Source organism: Carcharodon carcharias, chromosome 6, assembly GCF_017639515.1.
Source record: "Carcharodon carcharias isolate sCarCar2 chromosome 6, sCarCar2.pri, whole genome shotgun sequence".
NCBI lineage: Eukaryota > Metazoa > Chordata > Chondrichthyes > Lamniformes > Lamnidae > Carcharodon > Carcharodon carcharias.
The window spans coordinates 932,561-952,808 of record NC_054472.1 but is presented as its reverse complement, the minus strand read 5'-3'; the positions used below and the strand labels follow the sequence as shown (position 1 = coordinate 952,808).

Here is a 20,248-nt window from a genome sequence, read left to right as displayed (position 1 = left end):
ATCAAATAACTTTCAAAAGGGAATTGAATAAATACTTGAAGGAGAAAAAATTGATGCTTTATGGGGAAAGGACAGGGTAGTGGAGCTAATGGGATATCTCTTTCAAAGAACCTTGCCTAGAAACAATGGGCCAAATGGCTTCCTTCTGTGCTGTATCATTCTATGATTCTCTAACAAGTCTAGTACCTGTTGAAGGAAGACAGATGGCAAGTCTCCTACCTGCCAAATGAATGGGAAGAGGGATTGTGAGTCCAGTACTGTCAATCTTCTATTGCAATTATTCTGTTCTTTAGGGAGGCTTAATAGTTTTGTTGTAATTTCATATAAATTGGGACTTTGTTTTTAGGTCTGTCTCCACGGGACCTGGTTCTCCATTTCAGACACAAGGTACAGTAGCTGATATTAGCAATTTTTCCACTGATTTAGTTTTGTTTTGGTTTTCTGTTGAGGCTATTTTAATCTTGACATAAAAGAAAATGTGATAATAGCTAGTTGATTGATTCCTGAGTTATAACATGGCATTAATTCTGCATCTCTGCGTGTTCACAAATGTATGTTCTTACTTTGTAGCATTCTATATGAACTGCATGAGCAGACCAAGCAATGGTGTTCTTCTCTTGGGGAAAGTTTACAACTGGTGACTACTTTTAAGACATTCTGACGTAATATCCTAAATGTGAGACATCTCCTAGTCTCTCATTTTTTTTCTGTACACGATCTCCAGTTCACCCAAAAGTTTGCATTTTCTTCCTTGCAATCCTGATCTTAGATCATCACCTTTGGAATACTTGTCCTAATGCATAAATCTCATAATACCATAGTCCTTCTTTATTGCAATCCTCCCCAGTACTATGTCCCAGCAATCACCTTTTACTTCCTTGTCCTACGCTTCTGTATGGCCCCCTACTTCTGTTCTATGTTTGGCACCAGCTTCAGCCATCAAAATCCTATACTCTGGAATACTTTTCCTAAATCCTTCCACCTTGATACCTTCCCCTCTCCTCACAAAACCCCTCAACACCTACCATTTCTATCCTGGTTTTGACCATCTCACATAATTCACTCTCTCTCTGCTTAGTTTCTGAAATTACTCTTATTTTTTGTTACAAGAAAGGTGCCATAAAAGTACACTATGTTGCTGAAGATGATGAGCTGTGACTCGTTATTGGTCCTTCTGTCCGGCAAAATATTCTGCATCAACTGTCTGGTTAACAGAAGCCAAAAACACATTTCAGTATTCAAAATTGCTCTTTGATAAGAATTGCTCTTTTATTTTTCCTAAACTTGTTGTCATAAAGAAGAAGAAATCAATTTGCTAAAAATGCATTCTTACTTTTATTATGTTTACTGCTGCAAAAGCATAGATCTCCTACTCTTCTCCACTGTTGTCTAGCTGAGTGAGGCTACCTAACCCTGGTGCCACTCTTGCCTACTCAGTTGTAGCCAGTGGATTTTCTTTCCACACCTGTGCAGTTAACGCTAGAGCCCACAAGAATTTGTCCTCGGCTCCCTCCTGTTTCTCAGTTCTACCCCATTGCCACTTACCTTGACCCCCTCTACTATCTTTGTGTTGTCAGACTGCTCGCCCAACATCCGATCCGAAATTAGCTTAAATTTTCTTCAGTTGAACATTAGGAACTTGGATGAAGGGACCGAATGTATGGTTGCTAAATTTGTGATTGATACAAAGATAGGTAGGAAAGTAAGTTGTCAAGAGGACATGAAGAGTCTACAAAGAGATTTAGGTTGGGCAAAAATTTGACAGATGAACTATAATGTGGAAAAATGTGAACTTATCCACTTTGGCAGGAAGAATAGAAAAGCAGTGTATTATTTGACTGGTGAGAGTCTGCAGAACTCTATGGTACAGAGTGATCTGAGTGCCCTGGTAGATGAATATCAAAAAGTTGATATGCAGGCACAGCAAGTGATTAGGAAGACAAATGGAATGTTGGCTTTTACTGCAAGGGGAATTGATTATCAAATTAGGGAAGTGTTGCTGCAGGGCAGGGCATTGGTTAGACCACATCTGGAGACTGTACCGTTTTGGTCCCCTTACTTAAGAAAGGATATATTTGTATTAGAAGCAGTTCGGTGAAGGTTCACTCATCTGATTCCTGGAAAGGTTGAGCAGGGTGGGCCTATACCCTTTGGCTTTTAAAAGAATAAGAGGTGAACATATCAGATCCTGAGTGGACTTGACAGGGTGGATGCTGAGAGGATGTTTCCCCTCGTTGGGGAGTCTAGTACTAGGGGATACAATTTAACCATTAGGGGTCTCCCATTTAGTACTGAGTTGAGATTTTTTTTTCTCAGAGTATCTTTATTCTGTGGACTTCTCTTCCCCAGAGAGCAGTGGAGGCTGGGTCATTGAGTATGTTCAGGACTGAGTTAGATAAACTTTTGAACGACAAAGGAGTCGAGGGTTGAGGGGTGCCGACAGGAAAATGAAGTTGATGCCACAATCAGATCAGCCATGTTCTTGTTGAAGGGTGGAGCAGGCTCCATGGACTGAACAGTATACTCCTACTCCTAATTTTTGTGTTCTTGTGGAAGAGCAAAGCCATTGTCTTCAGTCCTCAGACAAATTTCACTCCCTAGCATCTTGCAATTTCCTGGCAGCTGTCTAAGGCTGAATCAGATTATTTGCAGCTTTGACATCCTATTTGACCCTGAGCTGAGCTTTTGTCCCAATATCCTCACTATCAACAGGAGAGTCTTCTTCCACCTCCTGTAACATCGCCCGTATCCACCCTTGCTTGGCACATCTGCCTCTGAAACGCTCATCAATGCTTTTGTTACTTCTAGACTTGACTATTCCAATGCTTTCCTCAATGGCCTCCCATCTGCTGCCCATCATAAACTTGAGTGCATCCAAAGCTCAGTTGCCAATATCCATATTTGCACCAGGTTTTGCCCACTCATCGCTCCTATCCTCAATGACCTACATTAGCCACTGGTTCACAACACTAGGATTTCAAAATTCTCATCAAACACATCCCGTGAATTAATATAACAAAAGTACAGTAATTCCTCACTTAACATTGACTCGATCCACCTTGTCGCTGATAAAATAGGGAATGAGTATCCTTTTAACATTGCGATGTTCGCTATAATGTTGTTTGCCAGAGAGTTCCTGTTCCATGGCCTGCACATCCCATGTGCTCACAAGGCAACTGCAGGTAGCAACCTCAGTTCTCGTAGTTTTCACTGGTCAGCTCTTCCTGCTGTTCTTCGACTGAGGTGCAGCTAGTGAATATTGCTAATTCCCTTTACAGCTCGCTGAGCTTTTTATCTGCTCTTGACCCAGGGGAGATTGAGGTTCTGTTCCTATCAGGAACTTCTTAATCTGTTCCTCCCTCCCTGCTCTCCTCCCTCCATTTGCTCTCACTGTTAAAGTTTCCACTGTCTGTCACCACTGCCACTGGGAGCTCCTTCAGCTTTTTTAAACTTCATTCATTCATGGGGTGTGGACGTCACTGGCCTGGCCAGCATTTATTGCCCATCCCTAACTGCCCTCGTTCAGAGGACTTTTGAGAGTTAATCACATTGCTGTGGGTCTGGAGTCACATGTAGGCCAGACCAGGTAAGGGCTGCAGGTTTCCTTCTGTAAAGGGCATGGGTTTTTACAACAATTGACAATGGTTTCATGGTCATCATTAGAATTTTAATTCCAAATTTTTATTAAATTCAAATTCCAAATTCGAACCCAGGTCCCCAGAGGATTACTAGTCCAGTGACAATACCGCTACATCACTGCCTTCTCTTTTCCAGCACCAGCGCCATCTTCTGCTACTAAATGGAATCCAGTCACTTTGAAACCAGGCAGCTGGTGAGTGTAACCCTATTTACACTCATTTACATTTAGATTTATTTCATATTAATAAATTTATTTTATTTTTAAAAATTATTTCATTTAGGAATGTAGGGATTTAGAAATGTACAGTGTTATGATCCCAGCTGAGGTTACCACTGGACAAACCTGATCCCAGGGTGGAACCCAGATGATAGATCCTAACTTTTATTTGTTTAAATATGTGGAGCATAGCTACTGAACAGAGTCACAGGAGTCAGTTGATGAACTTTTAACAAAAGAATGAAACATCCATTAAACAAAAAAAACTATATTACAATACTCCTTCACCCACAACTATGCCTTTACAGATATATACAGATTTGTAAGGATAACACAAATTACAAAAGCTATCTTATCCTTTATTGTCCACAGTAAGTACACAGTCCATGTATTAATAGGCATCCTATGGTCATACACACCACATCTGAAACCAAGTGACAGATGCCACTTCAACCAGATGCTATATATCTCTTATCAACTCACTCCCAGTTGTTTGTCACATTGTGAGCCAACCAGTCTCACTGAACCCTTTCTGTCACACAAGGGTTTCCAATCTCCACTCTCCAAGATCTTGCTTTGGAATCTTCTCCCAAACCGACGCTTTCTCTCCAACATCTTCCGCAAGGGTTCCCCTCTGGGGTTTCGAACTCTCCTTCCAATGTTTCACTTCCCTTGGTCACCACATGCATTCAAGCTGTCTTCCACGCACTTTTTCTCACCGATTCAACTGTCAACAGTACTACTTCTTCACATAGCAAAGAGTTACAGACCTTTCGTTGTCTCTTTGGACCTTCTTGCCTCTCACTTTAAATCTGCTTTCTGAAGCATTTATCTCTTTAAATTTGAAGCTTGGAGCCTTTCTCTCTGCTCCTCACTCTTAACTTCACTTAACAGGACCTTTTCCAGGTTCCTGTCCTTCTTTTGACTGGAAGGTCTGCTTGGGACTTTCTCTTGTTCCATTCCCCTGGATTTTGGGGTCTTTTCTTTAGCTTGGGACTGGCTATCTGTCCCCTTTCTAGGCTGTTTCACGAATAGCTATCTTCAGAACCAGTTGAACTCCAACAGCTTCCAAAACAAACTGCTGTCTGTCTCCTGTGTGTGTCTGTGGGAGGGACCTGCCACTCAGGCCCCCTGTTGCTAGGCAACAGTCCAATTCTTCTATCCTTGTTTGTTTACCTTCTCTTTAGGAGTTGTAAAACCCCTCATTAGAATTGCAAGCACCCTTTTAACATGAAAGTAAACCTCAATTTGACCTTTCTTAACACACACGTACAGAACTACAAATCAAACTTAAACTTTAAAGCTGCAACTTGTTCCTAACATCTATAAATACTAATATAGCTTATTTAGACTATCTATTTCTTAACAACAGTTTCAAATGATAACCTTTTAATGAAAGCAGAAAATGCTGGTAAAGCATGAGAGCAAGATCACACAATTGTTATGGTGTAAAATCAGGTCTGGCAGCATCTGTGGAGAGAGAAACAGAGTTAATGGTTCAAGTCCAGTATGACATTTCTTGGGGAAATAGAGGTAGAAATGTGATAGGTTTTATGCTCTTGAAAAAGTGGAGTGGGGCAGGTGGAGCGAATTGAAAGATCAGGGATAAGTTGGAGGGTAGGAGAGATTAAATGACAATGATGGCATGGAGCACAAGATAAAGGGAGTGGTAATGATAGTATAAAGACAAAGGTTTTAGTCCAGAGTAGGTGTTAATAGCAAAATGAAGGTCAACGCTGTCTGGAAAGCAAAACAGCAGAATATATTAATAGCAGAAAAGAGGGTCAGCACTGTCTAAAGTAAAAATATAAGGACAAGATACAGACTGCAACTTAGATGAAAAAGTTCAAATGGAGGACAGAGTTCATGGTCTGAAGTTGTTCAACTCAATGTTGAGTCCAGAAGGCTATAGAGTGCCTAATAGGAAGATGAGGCGTTGTTCCAACAGCTTATGTTGGGCTTCACTGGAATGTTGTAGCAGGGCGAGAACAGAAATGAGAGCAAGATCACAGAATTGTTATGGTGTAAAAGGAGGCCATTCAGCCCATCGTGTCTGCACTGGCTCTCTGAGCATTTTAACTTAGTGCCAATCTCCTGCCTCTTCCCTGTGACCCTGCACGTTGTTTCTATTTAAATATCATCCAATGCCCTCTTGAATGTCTCAATTGAACCTGGCTGCACTACACTTCCAGGCAGTGCATTCCAAACCCTAACTACTTGCTGTGTGAAAAGTATTTTTTCACCTCACGTTTGCTTCTTTTGGAAAACACTTTAAAACTGTGCCCTCTGGTTCTCTATCCACTTACAAGTGGGAACAGTTTCTCCCTATCAACTCTGTTTCTGACCGCTCATGATTTTGAAAACTTCTATCAAGTCTCCTCTTTGTTTTCCTTGGTGAGGAAAAGACTGTCTCAACTTCTCCAGTCTTTCCTCATAACTGAAGCCTCATCCCTGGAACCATTCTCATAAACCTCTTCACTCTCTCCAATGCGTTCGCATCCTTCCTATAGTGTGGCGCCCAGAACTGTACACAATACTCCAGCTGAGGTCTAGCCAGTGTCTTATATAAGTTCATTATAAACTTCCTGCTCTTGTACTCTATGCTGACCCCTGGGGAACTCCACCAGAAACCTTCTTCCAACCTGAAAAATACCTAATTACCATTACTCTGTTTCCTATTCCTTCAGCCAATTTTGTATCCATGTTGCTACTGCCCCTTTTATTCCACGACCTATAACATTCATCATAAGTCTGTTGTGTGGCATTGTATTGAAAGCCTTTTGAAGGTCCTTATACACCACATCAGCAGTCTTGCCCTCCTCAACAATCTCTGTTACCTCTTCAAAAAACTCCAACAAGTTAATTAGACATGATTTTCCTTTAACAAATCCATGCTGACTCTTCCGAATCAATCCACAGTTTTCCGTGTGACTATTAATTCTATCCCAAATAATTGCTTCTAGAAGTTTCCCTGCCACCGAAGTTAAATGGACACGTCTGTAATTGCAGGGCAGATCTTTACAACCTTTGTTGAACAATTGCACTTCTCCAGTCCCCCAGCACCTCCCCCGAATCCAGGGAACATTGAAAGATTATTGCCAGTGCCTCTGCAATTTCCACCCTCACTTCCTTCAATATTCTTGGATGCATCTCATCCAGTCCCGGTGCCTTATCAACTTTAAGTACCGACAGCTTATCCAACACCTCCTCCTTATCAATTTTAAACTCTTCCAGTGACTGAGTTTCCTCCAATGTCCCCATGGCCTGGGCAGAATCTGCCTCTTAGGTGAAGACAGATGCAAAGTATTCTTTTAACACCTCAGCCATGCCTCGTGCCTCTGTATCAATCCCCTTTTGGGTCCCCCATAGGCCCTACTCTTGCCACGCTTTTACTATTGATGTGCTTATAGAATACTTTGGGATTTCCATTTATGTTAGCTGCCAGTCTTTTTTCATAATCTCTCTTTGTTTCTTGTATTTGCTTTTTCACATCCCTTCTGAACCTTCTGTATTCAGCTTGGTTCTCAACTGTATTTGCCACCTGACACCTGTCGTAAGCACACTTCTTCTTTAACTTAATTTCTATCTCCTTTGTCATCCAGGGAACTCTGGATTTGTTTGTCCTATCTTTCCCTTTTGAGGGAACATACCTTGACTGTGCCCAAACCATCCCCTCTTTGAAGGTAGCCCATTGTTCAGCTACAGTTTTTCCTGCCAACCTTTGGTTCCAGTCTATCCAGTCCAGCTCCGTTCTTGCCCCATTGAAGTCCGCTCTGTGCCAGTTAATTATTCTTACTCTGGATTGACCAATGTCATTTTCCGCCGTCATCCTAAACCTTATGATATAATGATCACTGTCTCCTAAATGTTCCCCCACTGACACTTGATCTACTTGGCCCACCTTATTCCCAAGAACTAGGCCTAGCAGTGCCTCCTTTCTTGTTGGACACATACTGCTGTACAAAATTCTCCTGAACAAATCTCAGAATGCTTGTCCGTCACTGCCCCTTACACTACCGCTATCCCAGTCTTTATATGGATAATTAACTACTCTATGATATTTACACCTGTCTGTAATTTCCTTGCAGATTTGTTCCTCTATATCCTTCCCACTAACTGGTGGTCTATACATCACACCCAGCAATGTAATTGCACCCTTCTTATTCCTTAACTCTAGCCAAATTGATTCTGTTCTTGAATCCTCTGACACATCCTCTTTCTCCAGTATTGCAATACTCTCCTTAACCAAAAATGCCAGCCCTCCTCCTTTTTCCCTTTCATACCTTTTCTGAAAACCTTGTAACCAGTGATATTTAGCACCCAGATCTGCCCTTCCTTAAGCCTGGTCTCCATTATCACCAGAATATCACAGTCCCACAAGGCAATCTGTGCCTGTAACTCACCAATTTTATTAACTATACTCTGTCCATTCACATACATGCAGTATAACCCTGATTTAGACTTTGTTACTTGATCCCTTACTCCGATTCCATCTATAAATTTACTATTCTCTATTTGAGTGCTATCTGCATCTCTCCCAGCATTCCACACACCCTGGCATTACTTTATAATATTCTCTCCTGGTTCCAACACCCCTGTTGAATTAGTTTAAATCTTCCCCAACAGCACTAGCAAAACAACCCTCAAGGAACTCAGTCCTGGCTATGTTCAGATGCAACCCGTTTGGCTTGTACAGGTGCCATCTCCCCCAGAGCCAGTCCCAGTATCCCAGGAATCTAAAGCCCTCCCTCCTGTATCATCTTTCCAGTCAAGGATTCATCTGTCTTATCTTCCTATTTCTGTACTCACTTGCACGTGGCACACCCGTGGTGCCACAGGTTTGGCTCTTTCTGCCCTCCTCCAAGGATCCATCACCCTCACCGATATCAAGATGGTGAAGTGAAATAGCAACCAACAGGAAGGTCAGGTGACTGCAGAAGTAACCCGGAGATTACTACTTTAGGAGTCCTGCTTGCTAATTTTCTACCTAGCTCCCTAAATTCCGATTGCAGGACCACATCTCCCTTCCTACCTATGTCGTTAGTACCAATTTGAACCATAACCTCTGGCTGTTTGCCCTCCCCCACAGCCATTCTGTGACATCTCTGACCTTGGCACCAGGGAGGCAACAAACCATCCCGGAGTCATGTTGATGGCTGCAGAAATGCCTGTCTACTCCCTTAACTAAAGAATCCCCTATCAGTACTGCCCTTCTGCTCTTCTTCCTTCCCTCCTGAACAGCTGGGCCACCCGTGGTGCCACAGGTTTGGCTCTTTCTGCCCTCCTCCAAGGATCCATCACCCTCACCGATATCAAGATGGTGAAGTGAAATAGCAACCAACAGAAAGGTCAGGTGACCGCAGAAGTCACCACGCTGAAAGACTCTTTAAAGAATCAATACATCGCTTTGGAAAACATGAGGCAATAAAAAAGATGTTGACTATTACTTCAGAAAAAGCTGAGCTATCAGTAGTGACAAAGCAATGCACTGAGGGGCGGCATGAGTTGGCAAGAGGTCAACAAGAAAAAAAAGTTGAAGAATAACTGATTGTCCTTCACAATCAAATACAAAAGGAGCACATAACCCTTCAGAAACATGAAGAACTGAAGACTCTTGAACAGCTGAATGGAAGAACAGCAGAACAAAGTTGAGATTCTGTTCAATTATAAGAAAACTCAAGATGAAGCAATTGAACTTTGCAAAGAAAAGGAAAATCCTGCTGAAGGACCTTAGCACACTACAAGGATCCCTCAGATCTAAATTTGTTCCCCTGAAAAATTACAGAGAAGCAAAATGAATTTAATGTCATTGAACGAACTGAAGAACCAGTTTGCATAGAAGACTCAGCAATGTTCTATATTTTTTTATTCATTTATGCTGGCAAGGCCAACATTTATTGCCCATCCCTAAATGCTCTTGAGAAGGTGATGGTGAGCTGTTTTCTTGAACTGCTGCAGTCCTTGTAGTGTAGGTACATCCACAGTGCTGTTAGAGATAGTGTTCCAGGATTTTAACCCAGCGACAAGGAAGGAAGGGCGATATATTTCCAAATCAGGATGGTGAGTGGCTTGGAGGGGATCTTCCAGGTGGTAGTGTTCCCATGTGTTTGCTGCCCTTGTCCTTCTAGGTTGTAGCAGTGGTGGGTTTGGAAGGTGCTGCCTAAGGAGCCTTGGTAAGTCGCTGCAGTGCATCTTGTAGGTGGTACACACTGCTGCCACTGTTCATCGGTGATGGAGGGAGCGAATGTTTGTGGGTGTGATGCCAATCAAGCAGGCTACTTTATCCTGGATGGTGTCGAGCTTCTTGAGTGTTGTGGGAGCTGCACCCATCCAGGCAAGCAGAGAGTATTCCATTACACTTCTGACTTGTGCCTTGTAGATGGTGGACAGGCTTTGGGAAGTCAGTAGGAGAGCCACTCTTTGCAGGACTCATACCTTCTGAGCTCCTCTTATAGCCACACTATTTATATGGTTAGCTCAGTTTAGTTTCTGGTCAATGGTAACCCTCAGGAGGTTGATAGTGGGAGATTTAGCAATGGTAATGCCATTGAATGTCAAAAGGGTGATGGTTAGTTTCTCTATTGTTGGTGGTGATCGTTGCCTGGCACTTGCATGGCAAGAATGTTACTTGTCACTTGTCAGCCCAAGCCTGGATATTGTCCAGGTCTTGCTGCATTTGGACATGGACTGCTTCAGTATCTGAGGAATCGCAAATGGTGCTGAATATTGGGCAATCATCAGTGAACATCCCCACTCCTAACCTTATGATGGAAGGAAGGTCATTGATGAAGCAGCTGAAAATGGTTGGGCCAAGGATAGTACCCTCAGATACTCCTGCAATGATGTCCTGGAACTGAGATGGTTGACTTCCAACTACCACAGCCATTTTCCATTGTGCTAGGTATAACTCCAACCAAGCGGAGAGCATTCCCCGATTCACATTGACTCCAGTTTTCTCGGGGCTCCTTGATGCCATGCTCAGTGAAATGCTGTCTTGATACCAAGGGCAGTCACCTCTCACCTCAGGAGTTCAGCTCAATTGTCCATGTTTGAACCCAAGGCTGTAATAAGGTCAGGAACTGAGTGACCCTGGTGGAACCCAAACTGGGTGTCAGTGAGCAGGTTGTTGCTAAGCAAGTGCCGCTTGATAGCACTGTTGGTGACCCCTTCCATTACTTTACTAATCTTCAAGAGTAGACTGATGGGGCATTAATTGGCTGGATTAGGTTTGTCCTGCTTTTTGTGTACCACACAGACCTGGGCAATTTTCCACAATGCTGGGTAGATGCCAGGGTTGTAGCTGTTTTGGAACAGCTTGGCTAGAGGTGCAGCAAGTTCTGGAGCACAAATCTTCGGTACTATTGCCGGAATATTGTCAAGCCCATAGCCTTTGCAGTATCCAGTGTCTTCAGTCATTTCTTGATATCACGTGGAGTGAATCGAATTGGCTGAAGACTGGCATCTGTGATAGTGGAAACTTCCTGAAGAGGCTGAAATGGATCATCCACTTGGCACTTCTGGCTGAAGATTGTAGCAAATGCTTCAGCCTTATCTTTTACACTGATGTGTTGGGCTCCTCCATCATTGTGGATGGAGATATTCTTAGAGCCTCCTCCTTTAATGAGTTTTTTAAAATTCACTTATGGAATGTTGGCTTTGCTGGCTGGGCCAGCATTTATTTTCCACCCCTAGCTGCCCTTGAGAAGTTGGTGGTGAGCTGCCTTGAACCACTGCAGTCCATGTGGTGAAGGTACACCCACAGTGCTGTTAGCGAGGGAGTTCCAGGATTTTGACCCAGTGACAGTGAAGGAACGGTGATATATTTCCAAGTCAGGATGGTGACTTGGAGGGGAACTTCTAGTTGATAGTGTTCCCATCCATCTGTTGCCCTTGTCCGTCAAAATTTTAGTGGTTGTGGGTTTGGAAGATGCTATCGGAGGAGCCTTGATGAATTTCTGCAGTGCATCTTGTAGATGGTACACACTGCTACTACTGTGCATTGGTGGTGGAGGTGTGAATGTTTGTGGCAATCAAGTGGGCTGCTTTGTTTAATTGTCCACCACCTTTCACGACTGGATGTGGCAGGGCTGCAGAGCTTAGATCTGATCAGTTGATTGTTGGATCGCTTAGCTCTGTCTATCATTTGCTGATTGACACACAAGTAGTCCTGTGATATAGCTTCACCAGCTATTGCTGACACCTCATTTTTACGTATCCCTAGTGCTGCTCCTGGCATGGTCTCTGAACTCTTAATAGATTCCCTGGCTTGATGGTAAGGATAGAGTGGGGGGGGGGGGTGTGGGCGGGGGGGGGGGGGGGGGGGGGGGGGGGGGGCGGGGGTATGCCGAGCCATGAGTTTACAGCTTGTGGTTGAGTACAGTTCTGCTGCTGATGGCCCACAGCGCCTTATGAATGCCCAGTCTTGAGTTGCTAGATCTGTTCGAAATTTATCCCATTTAGCACATCGGTAGTGCCACACAACACAATGGAGGATATCGTCAGTGTGAAGATGAAACTTTGTCTCCATAGAGACTGTGCGGTGGTCACTGCTACAGATACTGCCGTGGACAAATGCATCTGCAGCAGGCAGGTTGGTGAGGATAAGGTCAAGTATGTTTTTCCCTCTTGTTGGTTCCCTCATTACCTACCACAGACCCAGTCTAACAGCTTTGTCCTTTAGGACTCGGCCAGCTTGGTCTGTGGTGATGCTATCGAGCCAGTCTTGGTGATGGACATTGCCACCCGCGATACTTCCTCCAAGTGGTGTTCAACATGGAGGAGCACTGATTCATCAGCTGGGTGGGGGGGTAACGTGGTAATCAGCAGGAGGTTTCCTTACTCATGTTTGACCTGATGCCATGAGATTTTATGGATTTTAAGATGTTGAGGACTCCCAGGGCAACTCCCTCCCAACTGTATACCACTGTGCCACCACTTTCAATCACTTTCATGTGGATCTGGAGTCACACGTAGGCCAAATCTGGCGAGAATGGCAGATTTCCTTTCCTTATCAACAGTCGAAAATGGTTTCATTGTCATCATTAGACTTTTAATTCCAGATTTTTATTGAATTTAAATTCCACCATTTGCTTTGGTGGGATTCGAACCTGGGTCCCCAGAGCATCACCCTGGGTCTGGATTGCCAGTCCAGTGACAATACCCCTAAGTCACTGCCTCCCCAAGAGGAAGCCAAGAGGTACAACTAAGAGACTGAAGAGCCAGCTGAATGGAAAGGAGGAGGCATTGAAAGGAAAAGCCATCAAACTTTGAAAGATGCGAGCAGATAATGAATCTGAGTAGCAAAGTTACAGAACTGAAACAAGTTAAGACTTCTCCAGAGACTGACCTGACCAATGGTGAAACTGAAATGAAAGACAAAGACAAAACTCTGCTGCAGACAGAGCAAGAAGAGACAGAAATAAGATCAGAAAATGCAAACCTGACCTGAAGCTCAAGGAACTAAAAGGAAAAGCACTGGGTGCCTGAAACGTGCTGAGAACTATTGAGTTGTTGAAAAATAACTTAGCTGAAATGAAAATCAAGAACCTAGAATAAGTTCAAATGTTGCAAGAGAAAGTAGAAGCTCTAACAAAGGAGTGTGAAGAGTCTCAGAAACAACTAGATGAAGTAATATTAAAGAATGTGAACTTGAAGGATTGTACCCAGGAATTAGGCTCTGCTAAGGAAAAACAGTTCAATGTAGAGATCCAACTTTCATATACGAAAGATTAATTTGCTAATGAAAAATTAGAACTGGATGAACTTTAAGTATCAGAAGTGTCTATTGAGTATTGTGAAAAATGCATGAAGTAGGAGAAGGAACAGCGGATGAATCAGAACAGTTGCTTGAATGTTACGCTCCCAGCTGAAATTACCCTTGGACAAGCCTGATCCCTGGGTGGAACCCAGCTTGCTAGACCCTAACTTTTGTTTGTTTGTTTAGATAAGTGGAGAATAGCTACTGAACAGAGTCACAGGAGTCAGCTGATGAGTGTTTAATAAAAGATCAAAACATTTATTTCACAAGAAAAAATGAACTATATTACAATACTCCTTCACCCACAATTAAACCTTTAAAGATATATACAGATTTGTAAGGATCATACAAGTTACAAAAGCTATCTTTTACTTCAATGTTCTCAGTAAATACACATCCATGTAAACCAATAGTCACCCTGTGGTCAGACACACCACACTCTGAAACCAAGTGACAGATGCCACCTCAACCGGAACCGGATGCTATGGATCTCTCCTCAACTCCCCCCCCCCCAGATGCATGTCACCAGTCTTATTGAATGCCATCTTTCATACGAGGGTTTCCAATCTCCACTCTACAAGGACCCACTTTGGAATCTTCTCCCAAACTGACGCTTTCTCTCAGATGCCTTCCGCAAGAGTTCACCTCCAGGGTTTCGAACTCTTCTTCCGATGTTTCTGCTCCCTGGGTTGCCATATACATTCAAGGTCTCTTTCTCGTACTCTCTCTGACCATCTCAGCCGTCAACAGTAGCACTGCTTCACATACCCATAGCAAAGAGTTATAGACCTTCAGCCGTCTCTTTGGACCTTCTTGCCTCTTGCAAGCTGTTCTCACTTTAAATCTGCTTTCTGCAGTTTTTCTGAATTAAAATCTGAAGTTTGGGGCCTTTCTTTCTGCCTCTCATTCTTAACTTCACTTAACAGGACCTTTTCCAGGTTTCTGTCCCTCCTTTGACTGGTAGGTCTGCTTTGAACTTTCTCCTGTTTCTGTCTCACTCCTTTGGGACCTTTTGATTCTTTTGGGAAATTTGCAGCTCCTCTCCATGTGTCCAGTCTCTCCGAGGTCTTGGCTTCAAACTGAACTTAAAACTGCTATTTCTTTAACTTTTCTGTGTGTGTCTGTGGGAGGGACCTGCCTCTCTGGGCCCTGTAGCTAGGCAACAGCTCAATTCTTCTACCCTTACATTTGGTTAACTTCTTAAGTCATAAACTCTCATTACAAATGCAACTTCCTTTTTAAAGTGAAACTAGAACTCCATTTGGCCATTCTTAATGTACAGATACAGAAATACAAATCAAAATTATCTTTAAAGTTAAAACTCATTCCTAACACCCAGAAATACCAATTTAACTTAAACTATCTCTATTTCCTAACATGAATGCAGAATTAACAACCAAAACTGATGAAATTCTTGAACTTCAATCCAATCTGAAAAACATGAACTATGAGATGTGCAGTATGGATGAGAAAATTCAGACTTTAAAAACAGGTAACTGAAACAAAGACAATTAAACTTCCCAAAGTAGTTGCTGAGCTGAATGAAAAGATTCCTAAGCTGGAAAAAGGATCGGAAAATAGAGTAAATTGTGAAACAAGTGGAAATGAAGGTTCCATTTTCAAAACGTCAATGTCCAGCAAGATCATGGTGGATCCCACAGAAAAAGAAAATCTGACAGTTTGAACATTCCTTTCAGAAGGAACAAGACAAACCCACAGTGTCTGAACAAAGCAGACGGGTTGTTGATAAAGAGAAGTTCAACTCGAAGGAGTGCTAAAAGTGAATTAAATGGAGAAAGCCACAGCTTGGAAACACAGAGTACTACAATTTCAACACCAAACCGACGACATCCACCCAAAGCAACTGAGATGGCTGCCATTCCTCCAAATGTGCTAGAACAAGATCTGGAAGAATTGTCAAATCTCCAGACCATCTGAATTTATAAAGTCAGAGACTTGAGGGGGAGGGGGGAGAAGGGGTAGCATGTAAAGAAGATTGTCTGCCTTTCCATTTCATAGGCAAAGATTTTTAGGAAGGCTGTACTTAACGTTTGCAGGCTTGCTGGTGGCAATTCAGGCCTATCCGTGATGGGCAGATTCTCCAACAGCAGGTGAAGGTGTAGTCGCTGCTAGGGCCAATTGGATCTATCCCTTTTTCTTTTTTATGCTGGGTCTTTGCTCAGTCTTAAAGGCTGTTGTAGCACTCTTGATGTGGCATCTCCAGGCATCCTGATCTATGGCCTGCATTTCCCACTGGCGATGGTCAATGCAGCACACAGAAAGGGACTTCTCAGGGTGTCCTTGAAATGTTTGCGTGGGACCTTCTGTTTAGTTTACCTGTGGTCAGCTCTCCATACAGCACAATCATGGGTAGCAACCATCGTCCATCCACTCAACGCAGTTGGCTTTGCAGGAGGATGGCCTTGATGGTGGTGATGTTGACTGTTCCCAGGATTTCAATGTTTGTGATGTGGTCCTGCTAGTGGATCTTGAAGGTGCTGCGAAGGCAGTGCTGCTGGAAGCACTCTAGAACGTGTACATGACAGCGGTAGAGGCCCATGACTTGGGCTACACAGAAGAGTGGTCAGTACCTCGGCCTTGTACACTTTGAGTTTGGTCTATGCTCTGAGGCTGTGGTTGTTCCACTCTCATTTGTAGAGTCTGTAGAATGCGCTGTTTGCTTTTAAAAACCTATTGTCCACTTCCTTATCTATGGTGGCATCAAACAAGATGACTGTATTGTAAATATATTTGGGTAAGGACTTGGAGGTGTAGTATAAGGGTAAAAGCAAAATACTGCAGGTGCTCGAAATCTGAAATAAAAACAAAATGCTGGAAAAAACTCAGCAGTCTGATAGCATCTGTGGAGAGAGAAACATAGTTAAGGTTTTGAGTCTGTATGACTTCAGAGCTCTGAAAAAGAGTCATATGGACTTAAAATGTTAACTCTGTTTCTCTCTCCATGGATGCTATCAGACCTGCTGTAGTATAAGGGTGTTCGGGCTGAATAGGGTTAATGTGGGTCTGGAGAACAGTACCCCCCCCCCCCCCAAACAGTACGATGTAGAGAGTCACATGATGGTAGACTGTATACTAGAGTCTGGAAGAAGCTAACATGAAGACAGCACCCATGCAGGGCTGTATCTTGGTGATGTATATAGTTATGGGTTACTAATAAACAGTTTATGTTCAACGATACAAGCCTCCAGACCAGACCTTTTAATGAGGTATCAACAGCCGTACAACAGCCTTGTCCCTTGTTATCGTTGTAATCTCCTCCAGCCCCACAATCCTGATTCTGGCCGCTTGTGCATGCCTGATTTTAATCACTCCACCATTGTGCTTCAGCTGCTTAGGCCCAAAGCTTTTGAGTACCCTCCCTAAAGCTCTCCACCTCTCTACCTCGTTTTCCTCCTCTGACACTTTTTTTTCAACTTTTGGTCAACTAGCCTAATATCTCCTTAGATCACTGTGTCATACTTTGTTTTATAATGCTCCTATGAAATGTCTTGGGGAATTTTTATTAAATATAAGTTGTTGTTTCCCCTCATGGAGATGTGTATGGTATGTACCTGAGCTATGTCCTCTTTGAAGGCCTGCCATCTTTTACCCATCAGTTTTTGATTCCAATCCAACAAGACCAAATCTCCTTTCAGCTCATTGAAATTAAACCCCCTTCAGTTAAATATTTTAATGTTTGATTGTTCCTTGACCTTTTCCAAAAGTGATCACTGTTTCCCAAATTCTTCCCTGTGATCACTGTTTTCCAAGTGCTCCCCCACTGAAACATATTTCACTTGTCACCTTCATTCCTGAGAAGTAGACGCAGCATTGCTTCCTTCCTCATTAGGCTGGAAGTTCCCTTGTATGTATTTCAGGAATTCCTCCTCCTCTTTGGCCTTAATACTGTTACCAAATCAATCTACATTAGCTTAATTGATATTCCCTATTATCATTACCCTATAATTATCGCCTCTTTCTGAAATTTGCCTGCAAATTTGCTCCTGTATCTCCTCCCACTATTAGGTGACCTATATCACATACCCAGTAACATCCTTTATTTTTCCTTAATTCTGACCAGTTAGATTCTGCCTTTGCATGCTCATCTTCATCATCCAGTGCTATAGTAGTTTCTTGGATCAATGCCATCACTTTATTATCTTTCATTAATATATTGTTGCCAAGAATATTAAGTTCACAATCCTCCCTTTGAGCCAGATCTCAGTTATTGCTGCTATTTAATAATCCCGTTTTTGAATTTGTGCTTGCAGTTCATCAACTGCATTTACCACACACAAGCATTCATGCACATGCAATCTGACTTTATCCAAGTCACCTTGCAATCCCAGCCTCCCTGCCCCACGCTGATTCCTCCTCTTATTCTAATGCTGTCCTCTGTGCAGCTTGTTTCGCCTTTATAATGCAACATCCTGGTACCTTTTTCTCTGCTAAATTAGTTTAAATTCTCCCCCAAAGCACTAGTTAACCTCCCTATGAAAGCATTGGCCCCGTCAATCTTAAACAAATCCCTCCTGTCCCCAAACTAGTCCCAATGCTCCAGGAATCTGAAACCTTCTCTTCTGTACAATTTCTCCAGCCACTTGTAAACCTCTCTAGCCCACTATTCCTACACTCATCACCATGTGACACTGGGATAAACCATTTGAGGTCCCGCTCTATAATTTTTTTCTCCAATTGCTGAGACCCTGCCTGCAAGACCCTCAACCCAGTTTCTTCCTATGTTCCTCCTTCAATTTAGTCTACTGTATTCGCTGCTCACAATGTGGTCTCCTCTAAATTGAAGAGACTAAATGCTGACTGGGTGACCGCTTTGCAGAACACCTTCGCTCAGTCCAGAGCCATGACCCAGACCTCCCTGTCGCTTGCCATTTCAACACTCTACCCTGCTCTTATGCCCACATGTCCGTCCTTGGCCTGCTGTAATGTTCCAGTGAAGACCAACGCAAACTGGAGGAACAGCACCTCATCTTCCGATTAGGCACCTTGCAGCCTCCTGGACTTAACGTTCAGTTCAACAATTTCAGACCATGAACTCTCTTCCATCGTGACCACTTTTTAAATCCAAATTTTATTTATTTAATTTTTTTAAATTATTTTCCCCCAACCCCTCTGCCCCTCACAGGGCCACCTATCACTTGTTTCTATGTTGTGCTTTCACAGAGCACTGACCCTTGTTATTCTATTAACACCTTCTGCTGTTTTATCTTTATGCCACTATCAGCACCAACTCACCAAGGCTTTTTCGATAGCACCTTCCAAACCCATGACCTGTACCAGCTAGCAGGACAAAGGCAGCAGCAGCATGAGAACACCACCATCTGCAAATTCCCATCCAAGCCAGACACCTTCCTGACTTGGAACCAAATTCAACCCGGCCAATTACCACCCCATCCGTCCACTCTCAATCATCAGCAAAGTGATGGAAGGGGTCGTCAACAGTGCTATCAAGTGGCACTTAAGCTGCAATAATTCCTGCGCCATATAAGAACTTAAGAACTTAATTGTAAAGATAAATAAGATACAGCTTCTGATCCTGTCTCCACAACCTATCCCTCTGTGTTCCCTGTGAGCTAACTTTTCCGGTTTTTTTTCTTCATGCCTTTGTTTTTGTTAAAGGGGCTCCCTAAATTTCAGCTCCACTGTGTTGAAATATGTTTTGCTGTGCTCCCAAAGTGCACTCCTTTTAAGATGCTCCATAAAGCCAGTACCTTTGACCAATCTTTTGGTCACCTTTCCTGTTGTTTCCTCCTTTGGCTTGGTGCCAATTGTTGTCTGATTAAGATAAAGGTAAAATACTGCAGATGCTGGAAATCTAAAACAAAAACAAGAAGTGCTGGAAAAACTCAGCAGGTCTGACAGCATCTGTGGGGAGAAAGGCAGAGTTAATGTTTTGAGCTCGTATGACTCTTCAGAGTCTTCAGACTCTTCTGAAGGAGAGTCATATGAACTCGAAACATTAACTCTGTCTTTCTCCCCACAGATGCTGTCAGACCTGCTGAGTTTTTCCAGCATTTTTTGTTTTTGAAGTCTAATTAAGCATGTTGGAACTGCCTACTATGCTAAAGGTGTGATATGAACGCAAGTTATTGTACTCAATTGTTGTTATTCTTGCCAAGTTAGCATTTAAATATGTCAATAGTGGTCCTATGAGTGGTGATAGAAAGTGCTAACTTTTTGTTTTGCAGACAATAATTCTCTTCAAGTTGATTCTTTTAGAGAAGAAGGTAAGTAGTCCTACTGAATGCTAATGAGCTTAGTGTCAGAAGTAATGCTTAGGTGTTCAGAATATTTATATAAATAGCAGTGTTCATATATTTGTTTCCTGCTGGAAAGGCTCTCCATACACAGGGGTTAATACACTACAGGATTAAAGCAATGCATGTCCACATGTACCAATATCCAGGTTTGGAATGAGTGTGCAATGCATTTTTTATTTGTCACAACTAGTGAAGCAATGACTATTTCTAAGAAGAGAGCCTAACCACCTCCCCTTGGCATTCAACGGTACTGTCATCATTGAACCCTCACCATTAACATCTTTGGTGACCAGAAACTGAACTGGTTCATTAACGTAAATGGCATGGCTACAGAGCAAGTCAGAGGCTGGCTGTTCT

At 42.8% G+C, this 20,248-nt stretch overlaps 1 protein-coding gene across 1 annotated transcript in view; it reads left to right on the top strand.

Moving 5' to 3' along the window:
• avl9 (AVL9 homolog (S. cerevisiase)) overlaps positions 1–20,248 on the top strand; it is a 156,376-nt gene that overhangs the window by 66,701 nt on the left and 69,427 nt on the right. The window contains exons 7-8 of the mRNA XM_041189388.1: positions 347–387; positions 19,820–19,858. Of these exons, the coding sequence (XP_041045322.1) occupies positions 347–387; positions 19,820–19,858 (80 nt within the window). The remainder of the gene's footprint in view (positions 1–346; positions 388–19,819; positions 19,859–20,248) is intronic.